The 25,385-nt window shown below is 43.6% G+C and overlaps 1 protein-coding gene and 1 long non-coding RNA gene across 7 annotated transcripts in view; one reads left to right on the top strand and one right to left on the bottom strand.

The window, feature by feature from the left end:
• Positions 1-25,385, bottom strand: part of CNBD2 (cyclic nucleotide binding domain containing 2) — a 60,028-nt gene that overhangs the window by 9,132 nt on the left and 25,511 nt on the right. For all 6 annotated transcript variants that reach the window (XM_025469913.3, XM_025469912.3, XM_049100466.1 and 3 more), the window contains 6 exons: positions 23,968-24,124; positions 23,306-23,457; positions 21,020-21,158; positions 12,610-12,724; positions 8,306-8,483; positions 6,200-6,320 (listed from right to left, as the gene is read on the bottom strand). In XM_025469913.3, the coding sequence (XP_025325698.1) occupies positions 6,200-6,320; positions 8,306-8,483; positions 12,610-12,724; positions 21,020-21,158; positions 23,306-23,457; positions 23,968-24,124 (862 nt within the window). The remainder of the gene's footprint in view (positions 1-6,199; positions 6,321-8,305; positions 8,484-12,609; positions 12,725-21,019; positions 21,159-23,305; positions 23,458-23,967; positions 24,125-25,385) is intronic.
• On the top strand, positions 23,282-24,585 carry LOC118352288 (uncharacterized). Its single transcript, XR_004809192.2, has 3 exons — positions 23,282-23,480; positions 23,756-23,832; positions 24,223-24,585. It is a non-coding gene; the product is annotated as an uncharacterized LOC118352288 (long non-coding RNA).

The following is a 25,385-nucleotide window of genomic DNA, read 5'->3' as shown; positions in this document are numbered from 1 at the left end:
AGAACCCATGCTTCTAAGCACTATCCTCTGAGGCAACTGAGGCCCAAAGAGGTTAAGTAACTTTCTCAAGGATAGAAAGAGGTGGAGGCAGGATTTGAACCCAGTGAACTATTCAAAGCGCACTGAGGGCAGGTACTCTCATACACCTACAACCCATCCCTTCAAATACCTTCCCACGACTTGCAGGATAGATGAAAACTCCTCCCTGTGACCCCAAGACCTGGGCTCTCTCACCCTTGCCGGACTCTCCAGCCTGGCCTCATGCGGCCCTGCCTTGTTTACTCTGTTGCAGCCATGCTGCCCTCCCTTCCAGCCCTCTTGACACACCAAGCTCCTTCTGGCCTTAGGCTTTGAGCTTACGGTTCCTCGGTCTTCTATACTCTTCCCACAGGTCATCCCCAGCTTGTTCTTTTCACCATTCAGATCTCAGCTTAAACATCATCTCCTCAGAGCCGGCTTTCTTGATTGCCCCTTTTAAGAAGCCTGTCCCCTGCCCCAACCCAGCTTTCTATTCCATTCCTAAAAGCAATTTGCAATACTTTATGTGTTTATTAATTTGTCTGTTTATTGTCTGTCCCCAGATTAGATCATAAACCCCATAAGGGCAGGAAGGATGTCAGTTTACTTGCCCACACTGGCATTTTGAGCCATGACTAGAGCATGGTAGATGACCTGCATGAGTGCTTAGACGGGGTCACAGAACATTCGGGTTAACACACCCAGGTGAATGTCTTCATCTTCTTTTTTTAAAGATTTATTTATTCATGATAGAGAGAGAGAGAGGCAGAGACACAGGAGGAGGGAGAAGCAGGTTCCATGCAGGGAGCTTGATGCAGGACTCCATCCTGGGACTCCAGAATTGCGCCTGGGCCAAAGGCAGGCGCTAAACCGCTGAGCCACTCAGGGATCCCCATGTCTTCATCTTCTAATAAGGACACAGACTCAGGTAAAGTATTTGCCCACACAGCTGACTAATTAGAAGCAACATGAAGGGGGCACCTGGGTGGCTCAGTGATTGAGCGTCTGCCTTTGGCTCAGGGCCTGATCCTGGGGTCCCGGGATCGAGTCCCACATCGGGTTCCCTGCATGGAGCCTGCTTCTCCCTCCTCCTGTGTCTCTGCCTCTCTCTCTGTGTCTCTCATGAATAATTAAATAAAATATTTAAAAATAGAAAGAAAGAAAGAAAGAGAGAGAGAGAGAGAGAGAGAGAGAAAGAAAGAAACAACATGAAGATAAGGACCCCTGCCCCCACCCCAATCTGCCATATCCCGTCTGCCCGGCCCACGGCTCTGGCCTGCCCAATCAGAGGCCTCAGCCTGCCTGTTCCCTGGATGAGTGGTTCCCCTACTCCTCCTCGCTCAGAACAGAGGCTCTCCTCCAGGTCCCAGCCTCTCCTGTTTCTAAGACCCACCCAGCTTCACATTCCCCAGTTAGCAAATGTGATCTCCTAGGTGAATACAGGCCCAGCTGTCCCATTCACTCTCCTACAAACGAAGCCACGGCCTTGAGAGCAGAGAGAACACATCCACAGGCATTTTCATCAAGAGTCATGTTAACACATATTTGTGGGGGGCCTTCTCTGTGCTGGGTCCTGTGTGACAAATGAGGCAGCCTGGTCTTTGCTCTGGCCCCCACCCAAAGCCTTCGAGGCCTTCCGAGAGAATCAGGGCCAAGGTCCCCACTCCAACACTGCAGGCCCTCCACGACACAGGCCTGGCTGTTCTAGTGGCACGTGACACAGCCTCTACTGCTGTCATCATCGACCCCACCAGGCAAGGCCTTTCTGCCCTCTGGTGCCCTCATTCGCCCCACCTGGCATCCCCAGCTACTGCCTGGCCCTGAGTGAGGCTGCATTCCTAGGCCAGGCCCTGGCCTCAGGAGCCCTGTGTTCGGCCTGAGCGCCTGCCTCGGAAGCGTTAACTGCCCTGAAGGAAATGGTGAGCGGCCTGGAAAGCACATCACCTGAGGACTGTCTGAAGGAACAGAGGATGTTTTAATTGAATGAGAAAATAACTACCTGGGCATTGACACCGTGCCTGGCTCCGAAACATTGCGTGAAAAACAAAACGGCATTCTTTAAATAATCTAAGGGGTCATCATTGGGCAAGGAAAGATTTCTTCTGTTTTGTTCTTGGGAGGGTGGGGTAGGGAAACGCTGTGGGAGGAGCTACTTAAAAGGTGCAGGAGGCAGAGTTTTGCTGAAGAAAAGGAAGAACTTCCTAAGAGCTTGGAAATATTCCATCAGCCTTGAGGGGGCACCGTGCCAGGGGCTGGGGCTCCCTTCTGGTCCTGTGCTGGCTTTCCTGCCTCTGAAGACACACAGTCCAGTGGGGCAGGAGCATGAAGAGACCACCACACTGGGGGGTGATAGGCATGTGAGGATGACCCTGGAGATACTGTAACTGAGGAAGAGCATTAAGGGCATATGGCGAGGGAGTAGCTCTCTGGACTATGATGACTGCACAGTGCATGATGACCGCACATGAGGCTTCAGAAGACAGCCCCTCCCCGGGGCTGGTGGAGGCCCACCCCCTGCCCGGCTTCCACAGTGATCAATTCATGGCCAAATGTTTCATCCATGCATTCCCCACCCTACCAACCTGCCAACCATTGGATAATTTTTTTTTTTAAGTAGGCTCCATGCCCAGCGTGGAGCCCAACATGGGGCTTGAACTCATGATCCTGAGATCATGACCTGAGCTGAGATCAAGAGTTGGACACTTAACCACCTGAACCACCAGATGCCCTGGATAATTATATTGTTAATAGACTTTATTTTTTAGAACAATTGTAGACTTAGAAAAATTGAGAAGATAGTACAGAGTTCCCATATACCCCATACAGTTTCCTCTGTTAATTAACATCTTACATTAATAGGATACCTTTGGTAAAATTAATGAACTGATATTGATTGATACACTATTATTATTATTAATTCAGATCAAGGAGTTATTTAGATTTCCCCTTTTTACCTAATGTCCTTTTCCTGTTCCACAATCCTATCCAAGACACATATTCCATTTATTCTCTTATCTCCTTAGGCTCCTCTTGGCTGGACAGTTTCTTAGACTGGCCCGGTTTATGATGCCCTTGATAGATATTAAGGAGTACTGGTCAGGAATTTTGTGTGACACCCAGCCATTAGAGTTTGTCTGATTTTGTCATGATTAGACGGGGGTTGTGGTTTATTCGGAAGAGGACTTCCGAATGGAGGCAAAGTATCATTCTCATTACATCACGTCCCATTTCATAATATTAAGGGACATACTATCAACACAATTTAGCTGTGTATGTTGGCCTTGATCACCTGTCTACACTGGTATTTCTCAGGTTCCTCTATTGCAAAGTTACTCTCTCCCCCCCACCACCCTCTTTCCATACTGTTCTTTTTAGAAGGAAATCACTATATGCAGCCCACACCTAAGGAGTGGGGAGTTATGCATCCTCTTCTTTAGGACCAAGTATCTATGTCAATTATTTGGAATTCTTCTGCATGGGAGATTTGTCTCTTCTCCCCTATTTATTAATTTGCTCATTATTTGTTCATTTTACATGTACGTACTCAGGAATGTTTACTGTTACTTTGAGGTATAATCTAATACTATTTTATTTTGTTGGTTAAATTGTTCAAATTGTTCTAGCTTTGGCTAATGGGAGCTCTTTCAGTTGGCACCTGTGTCCCTTTGATATGCCTGCCTCCGTATAGGGTTTTTCCCCCCAATACTTCCTAACTCCCGAGCACTACGAAATGCTCCAGGCTCATCTTGTCTATTTCCTGCCCTAGTCTTAGAATCAATCATTTTCCAAGGAGCCCTTGTTCCTCTTAGTGAAGAATAATATTAGAAACCAAAGTCTGGGTGTTAGGTTTGCTCATTGCTACTGGAGTGTCATTTCTTTCAGGCCCTGTCAACTGACAAAGCAAAAGATATATGTCGATATACATATCTATAAATATTTCCACGTGTAACCATCTGTATTTATATTAAGCTAAACAGGAGTTCATACTGATATCTTCAATGAATCTGTTACCACATGGATCATTCTAGCCTCCTCCTTGCTTCTCTGCAAATTTCTACTCCAATGATGAGAAACCTAGCTGGTGTCATCTGCTGAATTGATCCATTCCAGTACACATGTATTGCAGTATCAGAACTGTGAAGCATACGCCCATGGGAATGACATTATCAGCTAGAGTACAGTGCTCATGTGCAGTTCCTTTGGCTTTCAGTTGTGCAGACCACAGTCACTTCCAGTGTCACACCTCCAGCGATACATAGGTCAGCACCTTTTTCTCTCACCCTCTTCAGGGACTGTTTCATACATTTGTAATATCATTAGATGCTCTTGTGACAATCTGCATTTCCTTTTGCGATCCCCTGCCACCTAAATTACTTTTTTCTTTAACAAGTTGTATACATTAAGGTTCACTCTTTGTGCTGTGTAAAGTTCTATGGGTCTTATCAATGTTTAAGGTTTTGTATCTTCCATTATAATATCATACAGAATAATATTGCTGTCCTAAAAATCCTCTATGCTTTATCTATTTGTCTCTCCTCTTGAATTCCAAACCTCTGATGACCACTGATCACTATCTCTATAGTTTTTTTTTTAATTTTTATTTAGTTATGATAGTCACAGAGAGAGAGAGAGAGAGAGGCAGAGACACAGGCAGAGGGAGAAGCAGGCTCCATGCAGGGAGCCTGACGTGGGATTCCATCCCGGGTCTCCAGGATCACGCCCTGGGCCAAAGGCAGGTGCTAAACCGCTGCGCCACCCAGGGTTCCCTATCTCTATAGTTATACCTTTTCCAGAATGTCATATAATTGGAATATACAACACTTAATCTTTTCATATTGGCTTCTTTCACTTAAAATATTCATTTAAGTTTCCTCCATATCTTTTTCTTAGCTTGATAGTTCATTTCTTTTTATTTATGAATAATAGTTCATTGTACAGATTTACCAGTTGGTTTATATTCACTTTTCCATGTAAATTTTAGAATTGGTTGCCAATATCCACAAAATAATTTTCTGGGATTTTTATTGGGATTGTGTTGAATCTGTACATCAATTTAGGAAGAACTAACATGTTAACAATAGAATCTTTCAATCTGTGAACATAGTCTGTTTCTCCATTTATTTAAATCTTCTTTGAATTCTTTCATTATACTTTTTAAAAAAGATTTTATTTATTTGAGAGAGAGAGAGAGCACAGCAGGGGGGAGGAGCAGAGGGAGAGGGAGAAGCAGACTCCCCACTGAGCAGGGAGCCCAATGTGGAAATTGATCCTCGGACCCTGAGACCATGACCTGAGTGGAAGACAGATACTTAACCAACAGAACCATCCAGGCAACCCACAAATTCTTTCATTATAATTAATAGTTTTCTTCATGTGACTCCTGAACATTGTTAGATTTATACCTAACTATCTCATATTTGGTGCTATTATAAATGTAATTGTGTTTTTATTTTAAATTCCAATATTCATTGGCTTCTACCCTCTGATCTTACTGTAATAATTTATTCACATCAGGAGGGTTTTTTTATTTTTGTTTTTGATTCTTTGGATCTATCTAGATTTTTGATCTAGACAATCAAAAATCTGCAAACAATGACAGCTTTATGTCTTCCTTCCCAAATATTTTATTTCCTTTTCTTATCTTAATGCACTAGCTAGGTCTTTTAGTACAATGATGAACAAGAGTGGTAAGAGGGTGGGGCACCTGGGTGGCTCAGTAGGTCAAGCATTTGCCTTCAGCTCAGGTCATGGTCCCAGTGTCCTGGGATTGAGCCCCACATTGGGCTCCCTGCTTAGCAGGGAGTCTGCTTCTCCCTCTCTCACTCCTCCTGTTTGTGCTCACTCTGTCTCTCTCTCTCTCTGCCAAATAAATCAATAAAATCTTTAAAAAAGAAAAGAGTGATGCGAGGGTACATCCTTGCCTTTTTCCTAGATTATTTTAAAGCAAGTCCCAGATGTCATATCATTTTATCTGTGAGTCTTTTGATATGTAGCTCCTAAATATAAGGACTCTTTAAAAACAATAACCATGATACTGTTATCATATCTTTAAAAACCAACAATATTCCTTAATATCACCAAATATAGAGCGGAATGTTTTTAAACCTTTCCTGTTATTACTTAACACTCACAGCCCACCATGTTACACATATATCATGAGTGAGGCTATCTGCACACTTACCACAGGTTCTCCTTCCTCCACAGTGTGGATCTTGATGTAGGTGCCCACTGCAGCCTCTTCAGGGAGATCACCATACTTGGTTCTGATCATGGAACACTCAAGCGAACAAGGACGCCTGGATCTGAAATTTGACAGTTTGTTAAAGAAAACTCATTTGTCACACAGCCAGTTCATAAGGCCCTGGACAGTCAGCCCCTACTCTGCCTCACAGTGAAACTTCCCCTCCCTGGAGAACTCACACTGACCCCAGAAAGTGAGAAAATGCAAATCAGGCCCTGGAAGAGACTACGATGTCAGGAACTGGAGAAGTTTAATAGGGGGAAGACTAGGAGAGAAAGAGATACACCCCTTTTAAACACTTGAAGGCTGTTGTTATGTGGAAGAAGGGGCTGATGAGCTCATGCAGCTGAGCCAGACCAGATGGACGAGAAGTCTAGGCTGGCTGACGGATGCTCAACATGGGGAAGAAATCTCTAAATCAGAGCTGTCCAATAATTGAACAGACTGCTTTGACATTGAGTCAGCTCTGTGCCCCCTGGGGACACAGCAGAGGTTTGGGCTCTCCTTCTTGGCAGGAAAACAAAAAATAAATGGCTTTGTTTCTTTGTTTAAAAGACAGGTTTCCTTGGGCAGTCTGTAGATTCTGTACTTTGTTCATGTTGGAATTAATTTTATACAGCAATCCTGTTGTGCTTTCTTTGTCTAGGTGAGGTATAAGGAAGAGACAGGCTATGTTAGTTGGATTAGAGGCAGGAAAAAGTTGTCAGCTGAGAATATAGCTGATATATTCACCCAACTCATAAACTCACACAACACATAAACAAGGCAGCCTACAATTCTCACCCCCCCCGGGACATGCCCAGCATGGTTTTTATTCTTCTGGGTCCAATATGTCTCTTCTCCTATACTGATTTACAACAGAGAAATTGGGTCTGTTCCAACCCTACCTTCAGAAGAACTGGGACTGGGACTTGAAGCACTGGATCCCTTGGAAAGAATATCCACTAGAGGGAATAACAACTCAGAAGTCATGGGATGCTCCTTATGGAGGCCAGCAGGCTAGAAATGTTAATAGGCAAAGGACTTGAGTGTAATGGTACTTTGGGCAGCATGGAGATTGTGACACTGATGTTATTAGTATCATTGTGATATTTTAATTTTGCATTTAATGGTGGTGGGGGGGGAGGTGTTATGTTGCTCTGGGCCCAGCGTTGAGCTATATCTCTAGGCAGGTACCACTGAGTGTCCTTTCCTACTCCTCAGCCTCTCTGGGTTGAGGCAAAAGCTCAGCCCTCATTGTGTATTCTTATTTCAGCCATAACAGTCGTACCAAACAACAAAACTGAGCATTAATCAGCTGTTTAGGTTTGAATCCTGGTTCTGCCACTCCCTACCTGGATGACCTCAAACAAGTAAGTTAGTCTCTCTCTGTAGTTTGGTTCTCTCACCTGAAAAATGGGACTGATAACTATACTTACCCCATAGAGTTATTGGGAAGATTAAATTAGATAATCCAGTACCAGGCACAGAATATTCCACAAGTGTTAGCTATAATTACTATTATCTTATTTAATTGCTGGCTTATGACGATACTAAGACTTAATACTATTATCTACAGAGAAGAGAACTATGGCTTAGAGATGTCAAGCCTCTTGTGCAAGGACACAGAGCTAAATAAGTGGCCAAGCCAGGACTTGGACCTGGGTTGAAGTGACACCAAAGCCCAGGCTCTAATCTACTGCCTCCTTTAGATGGGTAGAAGTTTCTGAAGAGGCTCAGAGTTAGAAAGGTCCACTGACACACAGACCAAGTATCAGAGCCAAAAGATCTGCCCTGCCTCTCCTTCTTCATATGGGTTCCCTAAGAAAGGAAGAAGCTAACCACCTAAAGTGATCCTGTGCATTATAGGCACAGAATGCAGCTCTTGGGTCTCAAATCTAGGATTCTCTAGGCTGCCTTTTATATATACTCCAACCTTTGGTGTTGAGCGGTGCCTGCTACCTCTGACCCCTCCCCAGTATCCCTGACATTCTGTCCTTTTAAGTCATATCTCCCTTTCAACCAGAATCTGGACCCTTCCTTCTGCAAGGAGCTAACTAAGCTTACTTGATCTTTGGGCCCAACATCTTTGGAAGAGCATTTCCTGAGGTTTTAATCCTCCTACTGAAGCTGGTCCCCTGTTGCTCCCAGGAGTTCTGGAGATGCTTCAGTTTCAGAGAGCTAAAGTCCTGTACAGGATATGATTTGATCTGGAATTCCTTAAATCTCTCCACAGGAGAAGGTTCTGTTAGAGAAAGCACAGAAAAACACATTAATAGTTCTTTGCATATATGAGGCCTGTGCTGACAATGGTGAAAGGTATCCCCTACTCATCTGCCTGGCCAGGCTGGTGCATGAGCAAATAAGGAAAAGAAAAAAGGAAAACACTGTGGTTTCCATGTATTGTCTCTCTCTGCCAGGTCCTGAGCAGAGCCTTCACATACATTACATCCAGACAAATGTCACTGGCTCCATTTAAGAAATCAATGAGCATCCAAGAGTTTAAGTCACCCAGAAAAAGGCTGAAGCTTGGATTTAACTCAAGTCTACCTGATTTAAAGCTCATAACTTTCCACTAATAGATCATATTTATCTGGGACTGGGGACAGAGGCCGCAGTAAGAGCTAAAGGAATGATGAGCCATAAAACCTTGGATAAGGTAATTTTCTGGAGCCTTCATAGGATTATTATAAGAATTACAGATCAAGGGCTCCTGGGTGGCTCAGTCAGTTAAGCCTCTGACTCTTGATTTCAGCTCAAATCAGTCTCAAGGTCCTGGGATCAAGCCCCACATCAGGTTCTGTGCTCAGCATGGAGTCTGCTTAAGACTCTCTCTCCCTCTCCCTCTGCCCTCCATGCCCCCACCTCATGCACAGTCTCTCAAATAAATAGTCTTTTTTAAAAAATAGATCTTTAGTGTTAGAATAAACTATTAAAATCAATGTTAATAAAAACAAATCCAAAATGTACAAAAAATAGGCCTAAATTAACAGAACACATATAAAAAGCCCTGAATAAACATTTTTGGAAGGCTTTTTTGTCAATATCCATCAATATTTTAAGTGAGCATGGCCAGTATGCACTGGATTGATTACTTGATTCAATAATTCTAAGAATTTACCCAATATTTCCTTGTATAGGGATGCAAAGATAAACATACCATGAAAATCGCCCCAGCAAGGTAATAGTGAAAAATTGGAAATTACTCAAAATACCTATAAAAGGTCATTGTTTTAACTAATTGTGGTATATACATACAGTAGGATAAAACTCAGCTATTAAGATCTAAATACAGATCTAAAAAAAGAAAGAAAAAGAAACACAAATCTATACTTATGCTTCCAGCCAAATGGACTAACAGGGACTAGACTTACTCTCCCACCTAAAACTACTAAAAAAAACCTGGGATAAATGTATGAGAAAATGGCTTTCAAGACATTGGGCATAAGGTCATGAAGAAATCATCCCTGCAAGATAGAAACAAATGAGGTAAGCCCTACTATTGCCCAAGCTTACTGCCTGGAGGGTTTCCAAGCCATGTTGCAGGGAGAGGGAACCCAGGGGGAGCCCAGAAATTTTCCTGAATTGATGAGACAGAACTGAGAGTTTGGGGAGGACAAGGCAATGAGAATTCACAGAGCACAGTACCTGAGAGCAAAGAGCTGCGCAAAGAAAGAACTCTGAAGATCAAGGCATAATAAATGGAAACATATTCTATATTCATGGATTGGAAGACTCAGTATCATTAAGATATCAATACCACTCAAAGTGAGCTATGGATTCAATGCAGTCCCTATCAAAATCTCAGTGACTTTTTGCAGAAATGGAAAAATCCATCCTAAAATTTTTATGAAATCTCAAGGGACCCCAGATAACCAAAACAATCTTGAAAAGGAACAAATGAAAGGACTCATACTTCCTGATTTCAAAACTTACTACAAAACTACAGTAATCAAAGTAATGTAGTATTGGCATAAAGATAGACATATAGACCAAAATAATAAAGAGCCCAGAGATAAACACTCAGATATATGGTCAAATTATTTTGGCCAAGGGTGCTAAAAATTCAATGGGCAAAAACAGTCTTTTCAACAAATGGTGCTGGGAAAACTGAATATCCATATGCACAAGAATGAAGTTAGATCCTTCCATCCCACCACATATAAAAATTAACTCAAGGGATCCCTGGGTGGCGCAGCGGTTTAGCGCCTGCCTTTGGCCCAGGGCGCGATCCTGGAGACCCGGGATCCAGTCCCACGTCGGGCTCCCGGTGCATGGAGCCTGCTTCTCCCTCTGCCTGTGTCTCTGCCTCTCTCTCTCTCTCTCTCTCTCTGTGTGACTATCATAAATAAATAAATAAAATAAAATAAAAATAAAAATTAACTCAAAATAGATCAAAGATCTAAATGTAAGGCCTAAAACTATTAAACCCTTAGAAGAAAACACAGTGCAAAAGCATCACAACATTGGATTTGGCAGTGATTTCCTGTACATATATCAAAGGCACAGGCAACAAAAGAAAAAATGGACAAATTGGACTTCATGAAAATATAAAAAGTTCATCCATCAAAAGACAATAACAACAGAGTAAATAGGCATCCCACAGAATGAGATAAAATATTTGCAAATCATATATCTGGTAAGAGATTACCATCCAAAATATATAGAAAATTCCTAAAACTTAGAAAAACAAAAATAGATAACCAATTTTTAAAAGGCACAAAAGCTTGCATAGACATTTCTCCAAAGCAGATATGTGAATGGCCAATAAGCTCACAAAAAGATGCTCAACATCACCAATTATTGGAGAAATACAAATCAAAACTACAATAAGATACCACCTCATATCCATTAGGATGAATATCATTTTTAAAAACTGAACAAACAGAACATAACAAGCACTGGTGAGGATGTGGAAAGATTGGAACTCTTGTGCATTGTTGGTGGGAATGTGAAATGTTACAGACACTATGGAAAATAGCATGGCAATTCCCTAAAAATATTAAAAATAAAATTACAAATGACCCAGCAATTCCTCTTCTGAGTATATATTAAAAAGAAAACAGGGTCACAAAGAGATAACTATACACCCATGCTCATAGCAACATTATTCACTATAGCTAAAACATTTAAGTTCTCAAGTGTCCATCGATGGATGAATGGATAAGCAAAATGTGATATATACATACAGTGGAATATTATTCAGGCTTAGAAAGGAAGGAAACTCTGACATAGGCTACAATATGATGATCCTTGAGGGCAGCATGCAGAGCGAAATAAGCCAATCACACAAAGACAAATACTATATACTTCCACTTAATTGAGGAAATAGATGGTGTTGATGGCTGTCCAATATATTTAATATGAATGAATATATTTAATTACCACTGAACTGTATGTTTAAAAATAGTTGAGATAGGAAATTTTATGCTATGTGTATTTTGCCACAATGAAGAAAAAACTTGGGTAAAAACTTTTATGGGATGTAGCTTTCCTCTGGTGGATTGGCAGTGGAAAAGAAAGAAAAAGAACTGACATGAGAGGGCAGCCGGGGTGGCTCAGTGGTTTAGAGCTGCCTTCGGCTCAGGGCGTGATCCTGGGGACCCGGGATCGAGTCCCACGTCAGGCTCCCTGCATGGAGCCTGCTTCTCTCTCTGTGTCTCTCACGAATAAATAAATAAAATCTTAAAAAAAAAAAAAAAAAGAACTGACATGAGAAGTGACATTTCCTGTGCACCTGTGTATAGACCCTGTTCATACACAAGCTGATTCAGCCTCCCTTGTAACCTGTATGATAAAGACGACAGACTTCTACTATATATTAATACATCCAGGTAGCATTCTAAGAGCTTTATATATTTATTTGCTTAATTTCATTAACAAGTCTATGAGGTAGGGACTATCCGAGAGAACTGCTGGCACAGGGACACAGTATCACACAGCTAGGAAGAGAAGGACCCTGGATTCAAACACAAGCAGTTAGGCTCCTGGGCCGGTGGGCCTAACCACAACACTACTGTGACGGATATGAAGAAACCAGGCCCAGAGGCTTGAGTACTCACCAGAGTCATCCAGCTAATCAGGGAGATTCAAACCCAGCTCTGTCAAGTTCCAGGCTCCTTCCACCCCTCTCCCCAGGAGCACCTGACACAAAGGGAAAGTCTAAAAAGGAGGAGCTGGGGGGGGTGGGGGGTGGGCAGGAGCCTCACCTGGTGGGGCCATGTGGGCCACGTCGCCACAGCTGGGAGTAGAGGGGATCAAACCAGACATCCTGCCGGGCCTTTCTAGCTCTAGAGGTCTAAGATTCTAGGGGCAGGGAACTGGGAGCAGCAGGGCCCGGGCGCCCCCTGCTGTGCGCAGCTGCCAGTTACCATTGAGGTGGGTCTTCAGAGATCCGCCATCTATGAGCTCCAGGTGCTGCCAAATCCACTTGTAGTAGAAAGGTGAGGTCCCAAGGTCTATCAGACGCAAGACTTCACAGCTGCCCTGGGAACATCAAGGGACATAAACAAAAGGGCTAGCCCCTGAGGCTCCAGGCAGGCCAGACTTTGAAGATGAGCTCTATTGCATCTTACCCCAGTTTACTTGGCTAAACGCAAGTGCTTTCAGGTTCCTTTAAAAAAATTTTTTTAATGAAAATGTTACTTATTTCTCATAAGTTCAAATAGTTAAATAGGCATGAGAACGGAAATAAATGTTGGCACTGGGGGGGGAAAATCACCATAGAGAATGTTCTTGGGACACCAGGTGAAACTGACTATGGACTATAGATCATATGGTACATTAATGTTAAATTCCCTGATTTGGATAATTATTCTGCAGTTAATTTCTGGCTTTAGAAAATAATCACTGAAGTATTCAGGGGTGAGTATAATGAATAATATTTAACTCTCAATTCAGTCAGGGAATCATAAATATGTATATATTTACATGCAAATGTGGCAAAATGTCAACAGTTGGTGAATCTGGATCCAGGTTACTTAGGGGTTCTTTGTACTGTTCTCACAATTTTTCTATAAATTTAAAACCCTTCCAAAATTAAAAGTTTAAAAGACATTAAAATCAAACAGAAGAACATAAACTTAAAACTATTTTATCCTAACACCCAGAAATAACAAGTAGTAGCATTTTGGTGACAACTAGTTCAAACTTTTCTCTGTAAACGTATATACATATACAATTTTTCATAAGTGAGTCATTTCATATAAAACAGATTCTTATGACTTTAAAAAAAAAACTCAATAAATAGGGCAGCCCGGGTGGCTCAGCGGTTTAGTGCCTGCCTTCAGCCCAGAGTGTGATCCTGGAGATCTAGGATCGAGTCCCACATTGGGCTCCCTGCATGGAGCCTGCTTCTCCCTCTGCCTGTGTCTCTGCCCCCCTCTCTTTCTGTGTCTCCCATGAATAAATAAATAAAATATTAAAAAGAAAACTCAATCAATACATCAAGGACATAATTTCACACCAAGTAACATGGTTCTACATTATTGTTTTTAATGATTGCATATTATTCTATGTATGCCATAACTGACATATAATTTAAAATAAGATATAGTTTATCAAAAGAAGTCCGACATAAAGAACACACATTGTATGATTCTATTTATATTAATTGAAAGAACAGGCAAAAGTAATCTTCTGATAGAGTCAGAAGAGTGGTTATCTTTGGTGGGGGGATTCTGCCTGGGGAAGGGTACAAGGGAGCCTTCCAGGGTGCTAGAAATTATCTCTATCTTGGTTTGAGTAATGCTTACACAGGTATATACATAAGTCACAATTCACTAAGCTGTAAAGTTTAGATATGAGCTCTTTATTGCATGCATGTTATACCTCAAGAAAATATTTTTGAGGATTAATATTCAGTTGTTTCTAATTTGTCAGTATTATATATAATTCTGATTTTGCTCAGGGCAACAAAACCCCTTTTATAAAACTCACTATCTTAAACTCTCCTGCAGTGGGGGAATGGCAGTGACGCAGTTCTGGCTAATGACCTGTAAGTGGAAGACTGATGAATAAAACTCCCAGGAAACTTACGGTTGTCCTTCCCCTCTACCTCCGACTGAATCTCAGATGTGACAGCCAGAGGTAGAATAGTCATGTTGTGACCACTAGGATGAAAGTTATAAGTTGTGGATGATGAGGGGAGAAGCTAGAAGGGGACTGGGGTCTTGAGGACTTCCTCAAACAACTTTCTAGCCTTGGATTGCTTAATTCTAGACTCCTGCAAAACAAAATTACTATTCACTAAGCCATTGCAGTTGTGTTTCTAAGACAGCAACTTTAACTGATAATCTTGTACACACATCTTAATGCCCAGAATGGTCATTAAGGCAGTTCACAAATACTAAAGTTCTCCTCCCAAACACAAGGCAGGATTGTATTTTTTTCCTTTGAATCAGACATGGCCTTCTTACTTGCTTCGGCCACTTTCCTTAGCAAAGTGACTTCTGATAATCCGAATGGGAATTTTAAAAGCCAGTGCTTGATTCTTAACATTACCCCTCCCCTGTCCTATTGACTATGGAAGCATCCACGAAGATAGTTTCCAGTGGCCTGGGTCTCCAGGTGACTGTGAAAAGCAGGGCCTCCTGCTGATCTGCTGTGATCAAGTAGTGGGACGAAGGAATGTGTCTTTGTTAGTTAATCCACTGAGGTTTGAGGATTGCTTATAATTGCAATACAATCTAGTTCATCCTAATTTAATACTCGTGTTTGATTACCCCCATGGGATTGTTTCCTACAGGTTCATGTGTTTTAAAGTTCAATACGCATTGCCGAACTGCCTTTCAGAAATGTTAGTTTATACTCCTCCAGCAGTGCATAACTGTTATATCTTTGTGTTACATTGACAACTGAGTTTTCAGTCCTGAGTTTTCACAATCCTTTCAATCTTTCCTGATCAGATAGGAAAGAAAGGTATGCCATTTTTCTGATTTATTCCGTATCTTTATAAAATCTTACCTTTTTTTTAGTAGGAACTGTAAGAGACACATTATAGTTAAAGTTCAAGACAAATTACCATTGAAGAGAAAGGAGAAGGGATCAAACATTTAATAAGCCCTCATTATGTACCAGGTGTTGGGCTTGGAGGTTTAGTCAACATTCATACAACATTTATCAACAGGAAACTGCTGGTGCCAGAAAAACACAGGTGAACACTCCTCTCAGAAAGTCTCTTGTGGGTCTTTAATCCCATCTGTATCTGTGTAGGAAACAATTTCACCATGTTCCCCCAAGTGATAAATTGTCCAAAATGAGCTGATTGGGAGCACTAACTATGTTTTCTGTGGCACCAGAAAATTACCTTCCCTAACGTTCCGGGTTTGGCAGGACATCCAGGCCTCTCACTGCTGATATCGCCCTCTCGAGGCCATGTCCACAAATTACAGGAGCTGGGACGACCCAGCCTCCTTAGATGAATACTCCCAACAGCTGGCCTGGTGGGAAATTTAAAAAAATGGGAGAAAACAGCAGTCGCTTTAAATGGGGGCAGGTGCTCTTCAACTCCAGCCAGAGGGGGCTGCATCGCAGTACAGCTTGGTATTGCCTGATCTTCTGAATATTCAAAAGAAACCAGAAATCCGAAATTTTATCTACAATCTTCATAATGATTAAATCAGCTTTGAATAAAACACTGTAAAGGACAAGTCAAACTCACCTACTAGCCAGGATGTCCCATACACACCTGTTGTCACTTTGTGACATCTGTATAATTTTTCTCAGAATGAACTTCAAGAGTGCCTGCATTAGAATCACGGGCTATGCTTATTCAAATGCAGATTGCCAGAGTTAATGAATGAGACTCCCTGGGGTAAGGCAGAAATTTGCCTTTTTAAGAAACTCCTTAGGGACACCTGGGTGGTGCAGTCTGTTAAGCGTCTGCCTTCTGCTCAGGTCATGATCCCAGGGTCCTGGGATTGAGCTCCACATTGGGCTCTCTGTTCAGTGGAGAGCCTGCTTCTCCCTCTCCCTCCTGCTCATGCTCTCTCTCAATCTCTCTCTTAAATAAATAAAATATTTAAAAAAAAAAAAAGAAGTGTTCTTTATGCTTAGTCAAATCTGAAAAACTCTTCCCTTAAATCCGAGTTCTCCAATTTTAGTGACATCAGAATCACCTGGAACGGTTGTCAAAACAGAGCTTTGGATTGAATGGCTCTTGGGTAGGCTTGAGAATCTGCATTTTTAGTGAGTTCCCAGGTGATAACTGATTAATGCCACTGATCCAGGGACAACAACTCAGAACCATTGAATTTGAGGATGAATGTAAACTAGTAAGTCTGTGCAAGACTCGCTCTTATCCTTAAAGACCTTATGAGGTAAGACAAAGAAATGGAGGCTAAAACAGAACTTTCTGCTGGTCAAGATGTAATCATCATGCTGAAAAGCAGGTCTTGAACTTTTATCCCTTACCACTCGTGCCCCCTATCTTTCCTGGCTATATATTATCAAAAGACCTCAGAGTTAAATTTGTGGACACATGGCAATCTTGGCTTTGGAGGTGATCACCCCCAAATTTTAGGAAAGAGGAAGCAGATGCCAGGGAGGAAAAGGAATTACAAAGAATTCAGATTGGCCTTCAGGGCTCCCTGCTACCATTCCCTCTTCTAGGCTCTCCCCACTCTCCTCACATGACCATCAGAATCCTCCAAACTTATCAAACTATTTCCTGTGGCTGGCAAGGGCCTCATCTCCACCATCCTCTCGGTCAGATCCTGTGCACCCAGTCCCTTAGCGTGTAGAGGCTGGAAACCAAATGCTCCCAAACATCTCCCAAGCCCCCTTGCAGCCAAGGAGGTGATTTGGGTCCCCCTGCGGGGATGCACTTGGGCACGTTTGGTTTTGGACTAGAGGACCTCCGTCATGTTCGTGGAGGCAGGGGCTATAGATGTGGATTCCTGAACTTGGCAGCCCCTGTGACTGTCCAGTCTGGACTCTGACTTGGAGTCATTTGGGGTCATCTTCAGTCTAAGGTCTGTTCCTTCAGGCCTCCCCATCACCAGTAAGTCTGTTAGCCCTTCACCATCCTGTGATAACTCCCTTTCGCGCTCATTTAGCCAGTCTCGACTCTCTTCTCTGGGACTAAACCCAGAATAAATAATAACGCAAACACTCCCCTGGTGATAAGTTTAATAATTGGCTCTCTGGGAAAATGTATGCATGTCTATAAATCTTATGCTTGTAAAGGGTGTGCTGCACACAATTTATAAATAATAATAAAACATACTACACTCTTACTGAAAGTTCCATATAGCCAAGCGATTCTCACTGAACGTTGTTGCAGACTCTGGCTGAGTTCTTGTAACAACCATGACCAATCTATAGTTACAATTCAACCGTGATTTGACGAATGAAATTGCATCTAATCCATTCTTTTCCCAATAAATTTAATATTATTAAGTCTGGTTTGTAATATACTGGCAAACTCCTTCTCACTCTTGTATAAATTACATTCATTAACTAAGACCGCCTCTAGCTTTAGCACTACGTATATTGGAACTTCGCTTATCATTGATTAACTCCCATGATGAATCTATGATAAATAATGTTTATTTTTTTAAAAAAATTTATTTATTTGAGAGAGAGTGAAAAAGAGCATGAGCAGTGGGGAGAGACAGAGGCAGACTCCCCATCAAGCAGGGAGCCCGATGCAGAACTCTATCCCAGGACCTTGGGACCATGACCTAAGCCAAAGACACTTCAGGCTTTGAAGTGAAGTGTCTGAACCACCCAGGAGCCATGAATAGTGTTTAAATAAGGAAAAACATTTTCATAATTTTCTTCTATTTACAATGTAATGGCTACAGACCCAGCCCACTCTTAAATGTAATCTGCATCATAAACATTTTCTCTATAGCTTTAAGACAAATCAGCAAAACCATAAATCAAAACCTGACTCAGGGTGTCTGCTGATTTCCATTGTATATATACTCCCGCTGGGGCCAATTTTCAGGTACCAACATGAAGTCACAGAATGTGGAGGTGGGAAGATACATGTATAATTGTGCAGTATTCCCACCAGATAGATAAAACAGACATAAACAAACTCTGGAGCACAGAGAGTAGTAAAATGCAGTAATGTCATTAGGAAATTATGAATTTTCAGTATCTATTACTCTTGTTTTCCATAAACTGTACTTAATTGTAGGTTTATATAATTTAATTTTTGATAATTATTGTGTTTGCCATCTTGCAAAACTCCTGAAAACTTAATCAGCCCTCACAGGCCAATGAGAGCCAGCGCTAGCACACAATCAATCTTGCCCCTCCTTTTGTCTAATGGTCCAAAACTTCAAGGCTCAACTCTTCCCTCACCTTGTCCAGGTAGCCTTCTTTAAGACCCCCAGCCTTTAGAGAGAGGCCTCTCTCCTAAATCCTTGTAACTCAAAGAATTTGCATTAATCACTTGGTAGTTAGCCTGGATAACTTTGTCTTGGATCAGTATCTAGTGGAAGGGAGGTATAAGGAAAGAGAAACAGTCTTTTCCATCTTCATATCCCTCCAGAGCATGAACCAACCTTGGCAAAAAAAAATCAACAAATGTTTGGTAGCTTAATGTGAGCAATAGCTATATGGGAAATACTGAAAGTTTGAGGGCATAGTTCTGGCTCTGCCATTTACTAAATGGGTGGCCTTTGTTAAGTGTCTTAACTTCAACTTCTTCATTGTAAATGTGGAATAATAATAACTTCCTGATAGAGCTATGGTGGAGATTTATGGTGAAATGGTACTACTTACACAGGTAGTCATCAAAGCACCGCTTAAAATAGCAAAAGACTGGGACAACCAGTCAGTCCATCAATCGAGAACTGGCTAGGGATGCCTGCATGACTTAGGGGTTGAGCATCTGCCTTCAGCTCAGAACGTGATCCTTGGATCCTGGGATTGAGTCCCACATCGGGCTCCCTTGCATGGAGCCTGCTTCTCCCTCTGCCTTTCTCTCTGCCTCTCTCTGTCTCTCATGAATAAATAAATACTCTTTAAATTAAAAAGAAACAGGGAACTGGATAGATAAATTCAAGTGCAATCATATAGTTAAACACTGCACAAATGGTAATATATATACGTTCTTTCTGGACTGATGTGGAACAATCTGCAGAAATACTCTTGAAACAGCCAACTGCAGAACAGCCTACATCATATGACACCATTTATGAAAACAAGGAAAGAACATACACATGCAGGGGTGCCTGGGTGGCTCACTTGGTCCTGGGATCAAGGCCTGCATTGGGCTCCTTACTCAGCACGGAGCCTACTTCTCCCTCTCCCTCTGCCTGCCACTCCCCTGCTTGTGCAGTCTCTCTGTCAAATAATAAAGTAATAAATAAAATCTTTAAAAAAAAAGAAAATACTGGGATCCCTGGGTGGCGCAGCGGTTTGGCGCCTGCCTTTGGCCCAGGGCGCGATCCTGGAGACCCGGGATCGAATCCCACGTCGGGCTCCCGGTGCATGGAGCCTGCTCCTCCCTCTGCCTGTGTCTCTGCCTCTCTCTCTCTCTCTCTGATGACTATCATGAATAAATAAATAAAATCTTTAAAAAAAAAAAAAAGAAAATACACATGCATTTGCCTTTATATTCAGGGAAGAGACTGTGGTACAGACACAGAGGAACATGGTGACAGTGACGATCCCCAGTGAGGAATACTGGGCAGCAGGGGAAAGAGGTGAGAGGGAGACATTACTCTTTTGAACTTTTTGAATTTCGAACCACGTGCGTGTATTATCTGTTCCAAAACAAACCAAAAAAATGAACAATGCTAGTAGAACCCCTGGCACAGAAGCAAAAGGTCTCAAAAACAGGGCAGTTCTCAAGATGATTGTGAAAAGTACATAGTAGTTGAGGAGAGTCAACAAGTGACAGAAAGGTCGACTCAGATCGCAAAGCTTTTGTTATCACCAACAGAGAAATTGGCACAGGACAGAAATCAATGCACAAAAGACAAAATGTAGATAGTAAACAAACACGATGAGTCTCACCAGTAATCAGGAAAAATGTAAATTAAATCCTCAATGAGGTAGCAATTGCCAACTATGAAATTAGGAAAGTTTTGAGAGGACAGGGAAGCCTGGCAGAGGTGTGTGACACCAGTAAAGATGCACACTGCTAGATAAAGTGGATTCTTTTGGACAGCAACTTGTTTCAAGGTCCATGAGCATGATGATACCAAGCAACTCCACTTCTGAAAATCTATTTTGAGGTGTTGAGGCTATGGGTGATTTCTTCTCTCTTTCCAGAACTATGTTTTATAATGTGGGTTGTACCATATCTGTAATTTAAATATTATAATTTTTATTTACTTTTAAAGATTTTATTTATTTATTCATGAGAGACACAGAGAGAGGCAGAGACATAGGCAGAGGGAGAGGGACTCGATCCCAGGACCCCAGGATCATGACCTGAGCCAAAGGCAGACGCTCACCCATTGAGCCACCCAGGCAACCCAAAGATTATAATTTTTAAAATGGTGATCTGGCATCATGAGGATTCAAGGGCCAAATGCATAATTTAAATATGTAACTGTATGTAAATAAGCATGTATATGGGCTCAAGGAGGGGGTACCCCCGAGGCCCTCTTTCTACTATAACATGGTATCTCAAAGTTCACAGCAGTCCTCTGAGGGAGGGAGGCCAAACTGTGTGGTATGCCTTTTACAGCTAGAACACGGACGCTCAGAAAAGGAGGTGCTGCAGAACAGGGCTCAGCCCTTGCCTGTGTGGCCACAGGACATTAGACCAGGTGCGCCTTCCCGGCTTCCATCCCTCCCTCCCAGGCCTCTCACCTTGCTGACAAACATGATAGACGATGATTCTACAAAGTCTTTTGAGATCAGCCGCCCATATGAGAACTTTTCCACCTTCCCCAGGTTTACGAGGTTCCAGAGCTTCTCATCAGACCACGACTCAAACAGATCCATTTTCCTGAGGGGAATATCCTGTTAGAATTCATTGCCCTCGGGGATCTCTGGGTGGCTCAGCGGTTTAGCGCCGCCTTCAGCCGGGGTGGGATCCTGTAGACCCGGGATCGAGTCCCGCATCGGGGTCCCTGCATGGGGCCTGCTTCTCCCTCTGCCTGTGTCTCTGCCTCTCTCTCTCTATGTCTATCATAAGTAAATGTAAAAATATTTTAAAAAAAGAATTCATCGCCCTCCATCACAGAAGGTACCCAGCTCTCAGCAATTTCCAGAAAGGAAACATGTCATCCAGCCTCCTGCAGCCTGTTAACTTGAAATACTCGGGCCTGTGCCTGATGAATGGGGACATCTGGACTAATCACTTCTTGCCTTTCTTCCCTGTGACTGAAGGCCTACCCTGCAGTGCCCGCCACTCAGGGGCTCACCTTCCCTCACATGCAGCCCGCCCCACAGGGCTGCTGACAACCAGCTCATATTTTCTTAGTTCCAACAGATAACGAGCCCAGAACTCGGGTGACTCAGGGGATGGAGTTCCATGCAGGGCACCAAGGGGGAACAGGGTGGGTGCCATGTCCAGAGAACAGTCTGGAGACACAGGAAGGAAAGCAGGGTCACCACAGAAGGGACACCACCAGGCCACAGACTTCCCACCATCACCTCATTCAATCCTTACAATGATCTGGGAGAGATGACTTGTTATCCCCGTTGTACAGAGCCGGATCCCAAACTCAGAGAAGGGAGGTGACTCATCTATGGCCACATAGTTGATAAGCCAGAGAGCTGAGATGGCATCTCAGCCCTACTTTTCCACTGTGTGAAAACAGGCAGTGCTCCTCCCGGCAGGACTAAGTCCTCCCTTTGCAGCCAGCCCTCCCCTGACCCCCATCCCTCTCACACTCTCACAGCTCCTACTCTCTCCGCTCTCCTCCACCCTAAGGGCAGCCCTCTGCCACAGCACTGCCCTGGAGCCACATGGCCCTACAACCTGTATTTTCAGGGCCGGTGCAGATACTTTATCTGCTTTTCATTCTTTTCCAAAAGGCCAGTTACTAGAAATGAGAAGACGAGTACCTGCGTGTGCCTGGCATGATGACAACATGGGGGTGCCCATGGCAAAAGAGCCACTCTGCCCTCACTACCATAAGGGTTTCCTGACTGGGGGCAGCAAGTAAACTGTAAAGGAGGTATTGTGTGATCAAGAATTATAGTTTGGCTGGCTTTAAAGAAACACAGGATGTGGGGATCCTTGGGTGGCTCAGCGGTTTGGTGCCTGCCTTCGGCCCGGGATCGAGTCCCACGTCAGGCTCCCTGCATGGAGCCTGCTTTTCCCTCTGTCTGTGTCTCTGCCTCTTTGTCCCTCTCTCTGTGTTTCTCATGAATAAATAAATAAATAAATAAATAAATAAATAAATAAATAAATCTATCTATCTATCTTAAAAAAAAAAAAAGAAAAAAAGAAAAACACAGGGTGTGATAGAAGCATTGGGGGTTCTCTCCAACCTGGAGTGAGGGCAGATCAGGTTGCTTAGTGAGGTGGGGCAGTGAAGCCCAGAGACTTCTGAATTGAACATTTTAGGTACATCACCACCTGGAGGCTTGGTTCCCTTACCTATAAACTAGAGAGAACAGGGGCGCCTGGTGATTAAACGTCTGCTTCAGCTCAGGTCATGATCCCAGGATCCTGGAATGGAGCTCCACATCGGGCTCCCTGCTCAGCAGGGAACCGACTTCTCCCTCTCCCTCTGCCCCTTTCCCCTGCTCATGCTTGCTCATGGTCCCTCTCTCTCTAATAAATAAATAAAATCTTTTTAAAAATTAAAAATAAACTGGACAGAACAAGAGAAACAAGGTCATGGGATTAAATGAGATAAGGTAAAAGCCCTGGTACAAAGAGTTTAGCACCCCACCTGGCTCTGCCAGTACTCGGTACACATGAGCTCTTCTATTAGTACTATCCCACAAGAAAGGGATGTTTGAGCTGAGACCTGAAGGTACAGTAGGAGTTTGCTAGACAGAGAAGCCAGGTGGGAGGTGTTTCCCATCTCCACAGCATTCTAGGCAGAGAGAAGAGCACCTACGGTTTCCCACGGGGCCTAGGACAGCCAGGCACCTAACAAACACACAGGGGAAGATGCTGGCTGATGGTGGAGGTACCTAAAAAATTCAAAGCGATGCTGAGCATCCTTTTGGAATTCCTGGTCCAGCTTATAAGCAAGGAAATCTTCTCTGTCGACAACGAGGAACTCTGTTTCTTCCATACAGACCATGGTGGCTCTCCATACCAAAGGATTCAGAAGGCCCAATTCCTGTTGGATGGACATGGAAATGGGTAAGTGAGAGGCTACCTCTGGTTTTCTGCTCACAGCCTTGCCCACCTCTTTCCTGCTTCCATATGCCCCCCAGAAATCTCCACTCCCCGGATTGCAGATTCCTTGGCTGGCCCTGAGCTTCTTCTCATTCACCACTTTGGGGGGCCTATCCCCTCCCTCTTAAATGTGCTGCTTGTGGAACAAGAGGTAACAAGCTCGACTAGATCAGAGAGAGGAAGCTGGAGCGGCCTCACTGAGGGATACCTCACTGAGGGATCTCTGTGGGGCTATACAGGGAACATGTTCCTTAAACATCCAGATGGAGGAGCCAGCCTCGGACATCACCTGGTCCAGTCAATTGGCCTGTGACAGGTAAGAGCGCTAAGTCCCACAACAGGGCAGTGACTTACACCTAGGAGAAGGCAGGACTGGGCCTGGTTGTTCTAGCCAGAGTCCTGTCGAGCCCCCAACCCTGCCCGAATAAGGCAGAGCCTTCCCTGTGCTTACCCCAAAACAATCGCCCCTGTGCAACAATTTGGGGTGGGGATCCAGGAAGGCGCTGCTGCCATCCTCATCCTCTGTCACTGCAACTGTGCCCATGTAGATGAAATAAAAGCTGTTGCCCCTCTTCCCCTTCTTGACGATCACTCGCCTGCGACCAAACCTGAGAAAAGACCATGGCCAGTAGAAAAGCCCAAGACCAAACCAAGACCACATGCAAACATGACTTCAAATACTGGGCTAACTTTGGATTTTACCCAGAAGGTAATGGGGAACACAAAAGTCTGGAAAGAGGAGACAGCCCAGATGACAATGCCTAGATGGAAGAAGACAGGCACAGTCAGCTGGGAAATGAGCCTGGTAGCAACAGGGAGCCTGGCCCCATGCTGGGAGGAGTCCTGCACTGCCTTGTGTGCTTCTGGAGCATGAAGGCACAGACTGGGACCAGAAGAGCCCGCACAGCAGCCAGGCTCCAGCTCAAGCTTGAGCTCTTCACTAACATCCACCCAGTTGCCTGCCTCCCTCAGACTGAAGCTTCCTGAGAGCAGAGCCTTTGTCAGTTGGCTAAGGCACAGTAAATGCTCCACACAGTAAATGCTCAGTGAATAGCCGCTGAATAAACGAATGACCAAATCCTGAAAGTAATGGATGAGTAGCTGAAGGATGGAGACCTAGGGTGCCCCAGGCTTGCTGAAGGCACACAGCGAGTCACACTTGAGTCACCACTGGACCCCAATCTCCCGTGGCAGACATCCGTTGCTTTTGTGGCCAAGCAGCGGGTCACCTTTTCCACCAGCTGCACCCTGACTTTACTTTGGGGGAAATACCTTTTCTTGATTCACAGGCAATCAGTCATCTTGCTGCCACAAGAGAGAGTCTGATGCAGAAAGTGGCTCATGAGAATTGAGTGTGAGGAGGTGGAGAGAGACCTGGACACTGGGTCCTGGGGACACTGGGCCCCTGAGTCCGGCTGAGCCAGAAGCTGGAGGACTATCCCAGGACTTCTCAGATCCATGAGCCACCAATGCATTCCTTACAGCTAGGTTTTCTATCACTTGTGACTGAAAGAATCCTGTCTAATCTGCGCATTTCCAGTCCCAGAAATAATCAGCTAGCTGAAAAGGGCTTTAACAATCACCACCTCTTCATCTTCACACAAACCCATAAAATCTGTACCAGTGTCCTCATTCCTGAGGCTCAGCAAGGTTAACTGGCTTGTGTCTGAGGTCACACTTCAGGTGTCTGGCTTGTGTCTGAGGTCACACATCTGCTGGCAGATGCAGCATTACATTCCAGAGCTCCTACCTCCATGATTCTTTTTCTTTGCTTGACACCATTCTGCCTGCAATGGAATCTCACTTTAAGACAACGGTGACTTGCTCTTCTTTACCAGGCTAGAACAAAGCAGATGGTCCCCCGTGCCT

The sequence above is a fragment of the Canis lupus genome, chromosome 24 (assembly GCF_003254725.2).
Source record: "Canis lupus dingo isolate Sandy chromosome 24, ASM325472v2, whole genome shotgun sequence".
Lineage (NCBI taxonomy): Eukaryota > Metazoa > Chordata > Mammalia > Carnivora > Canidae > Canis > Canis lupus.
This window is presented reverse-complemented; position numbering and strand designations above follow the sequence as displayed.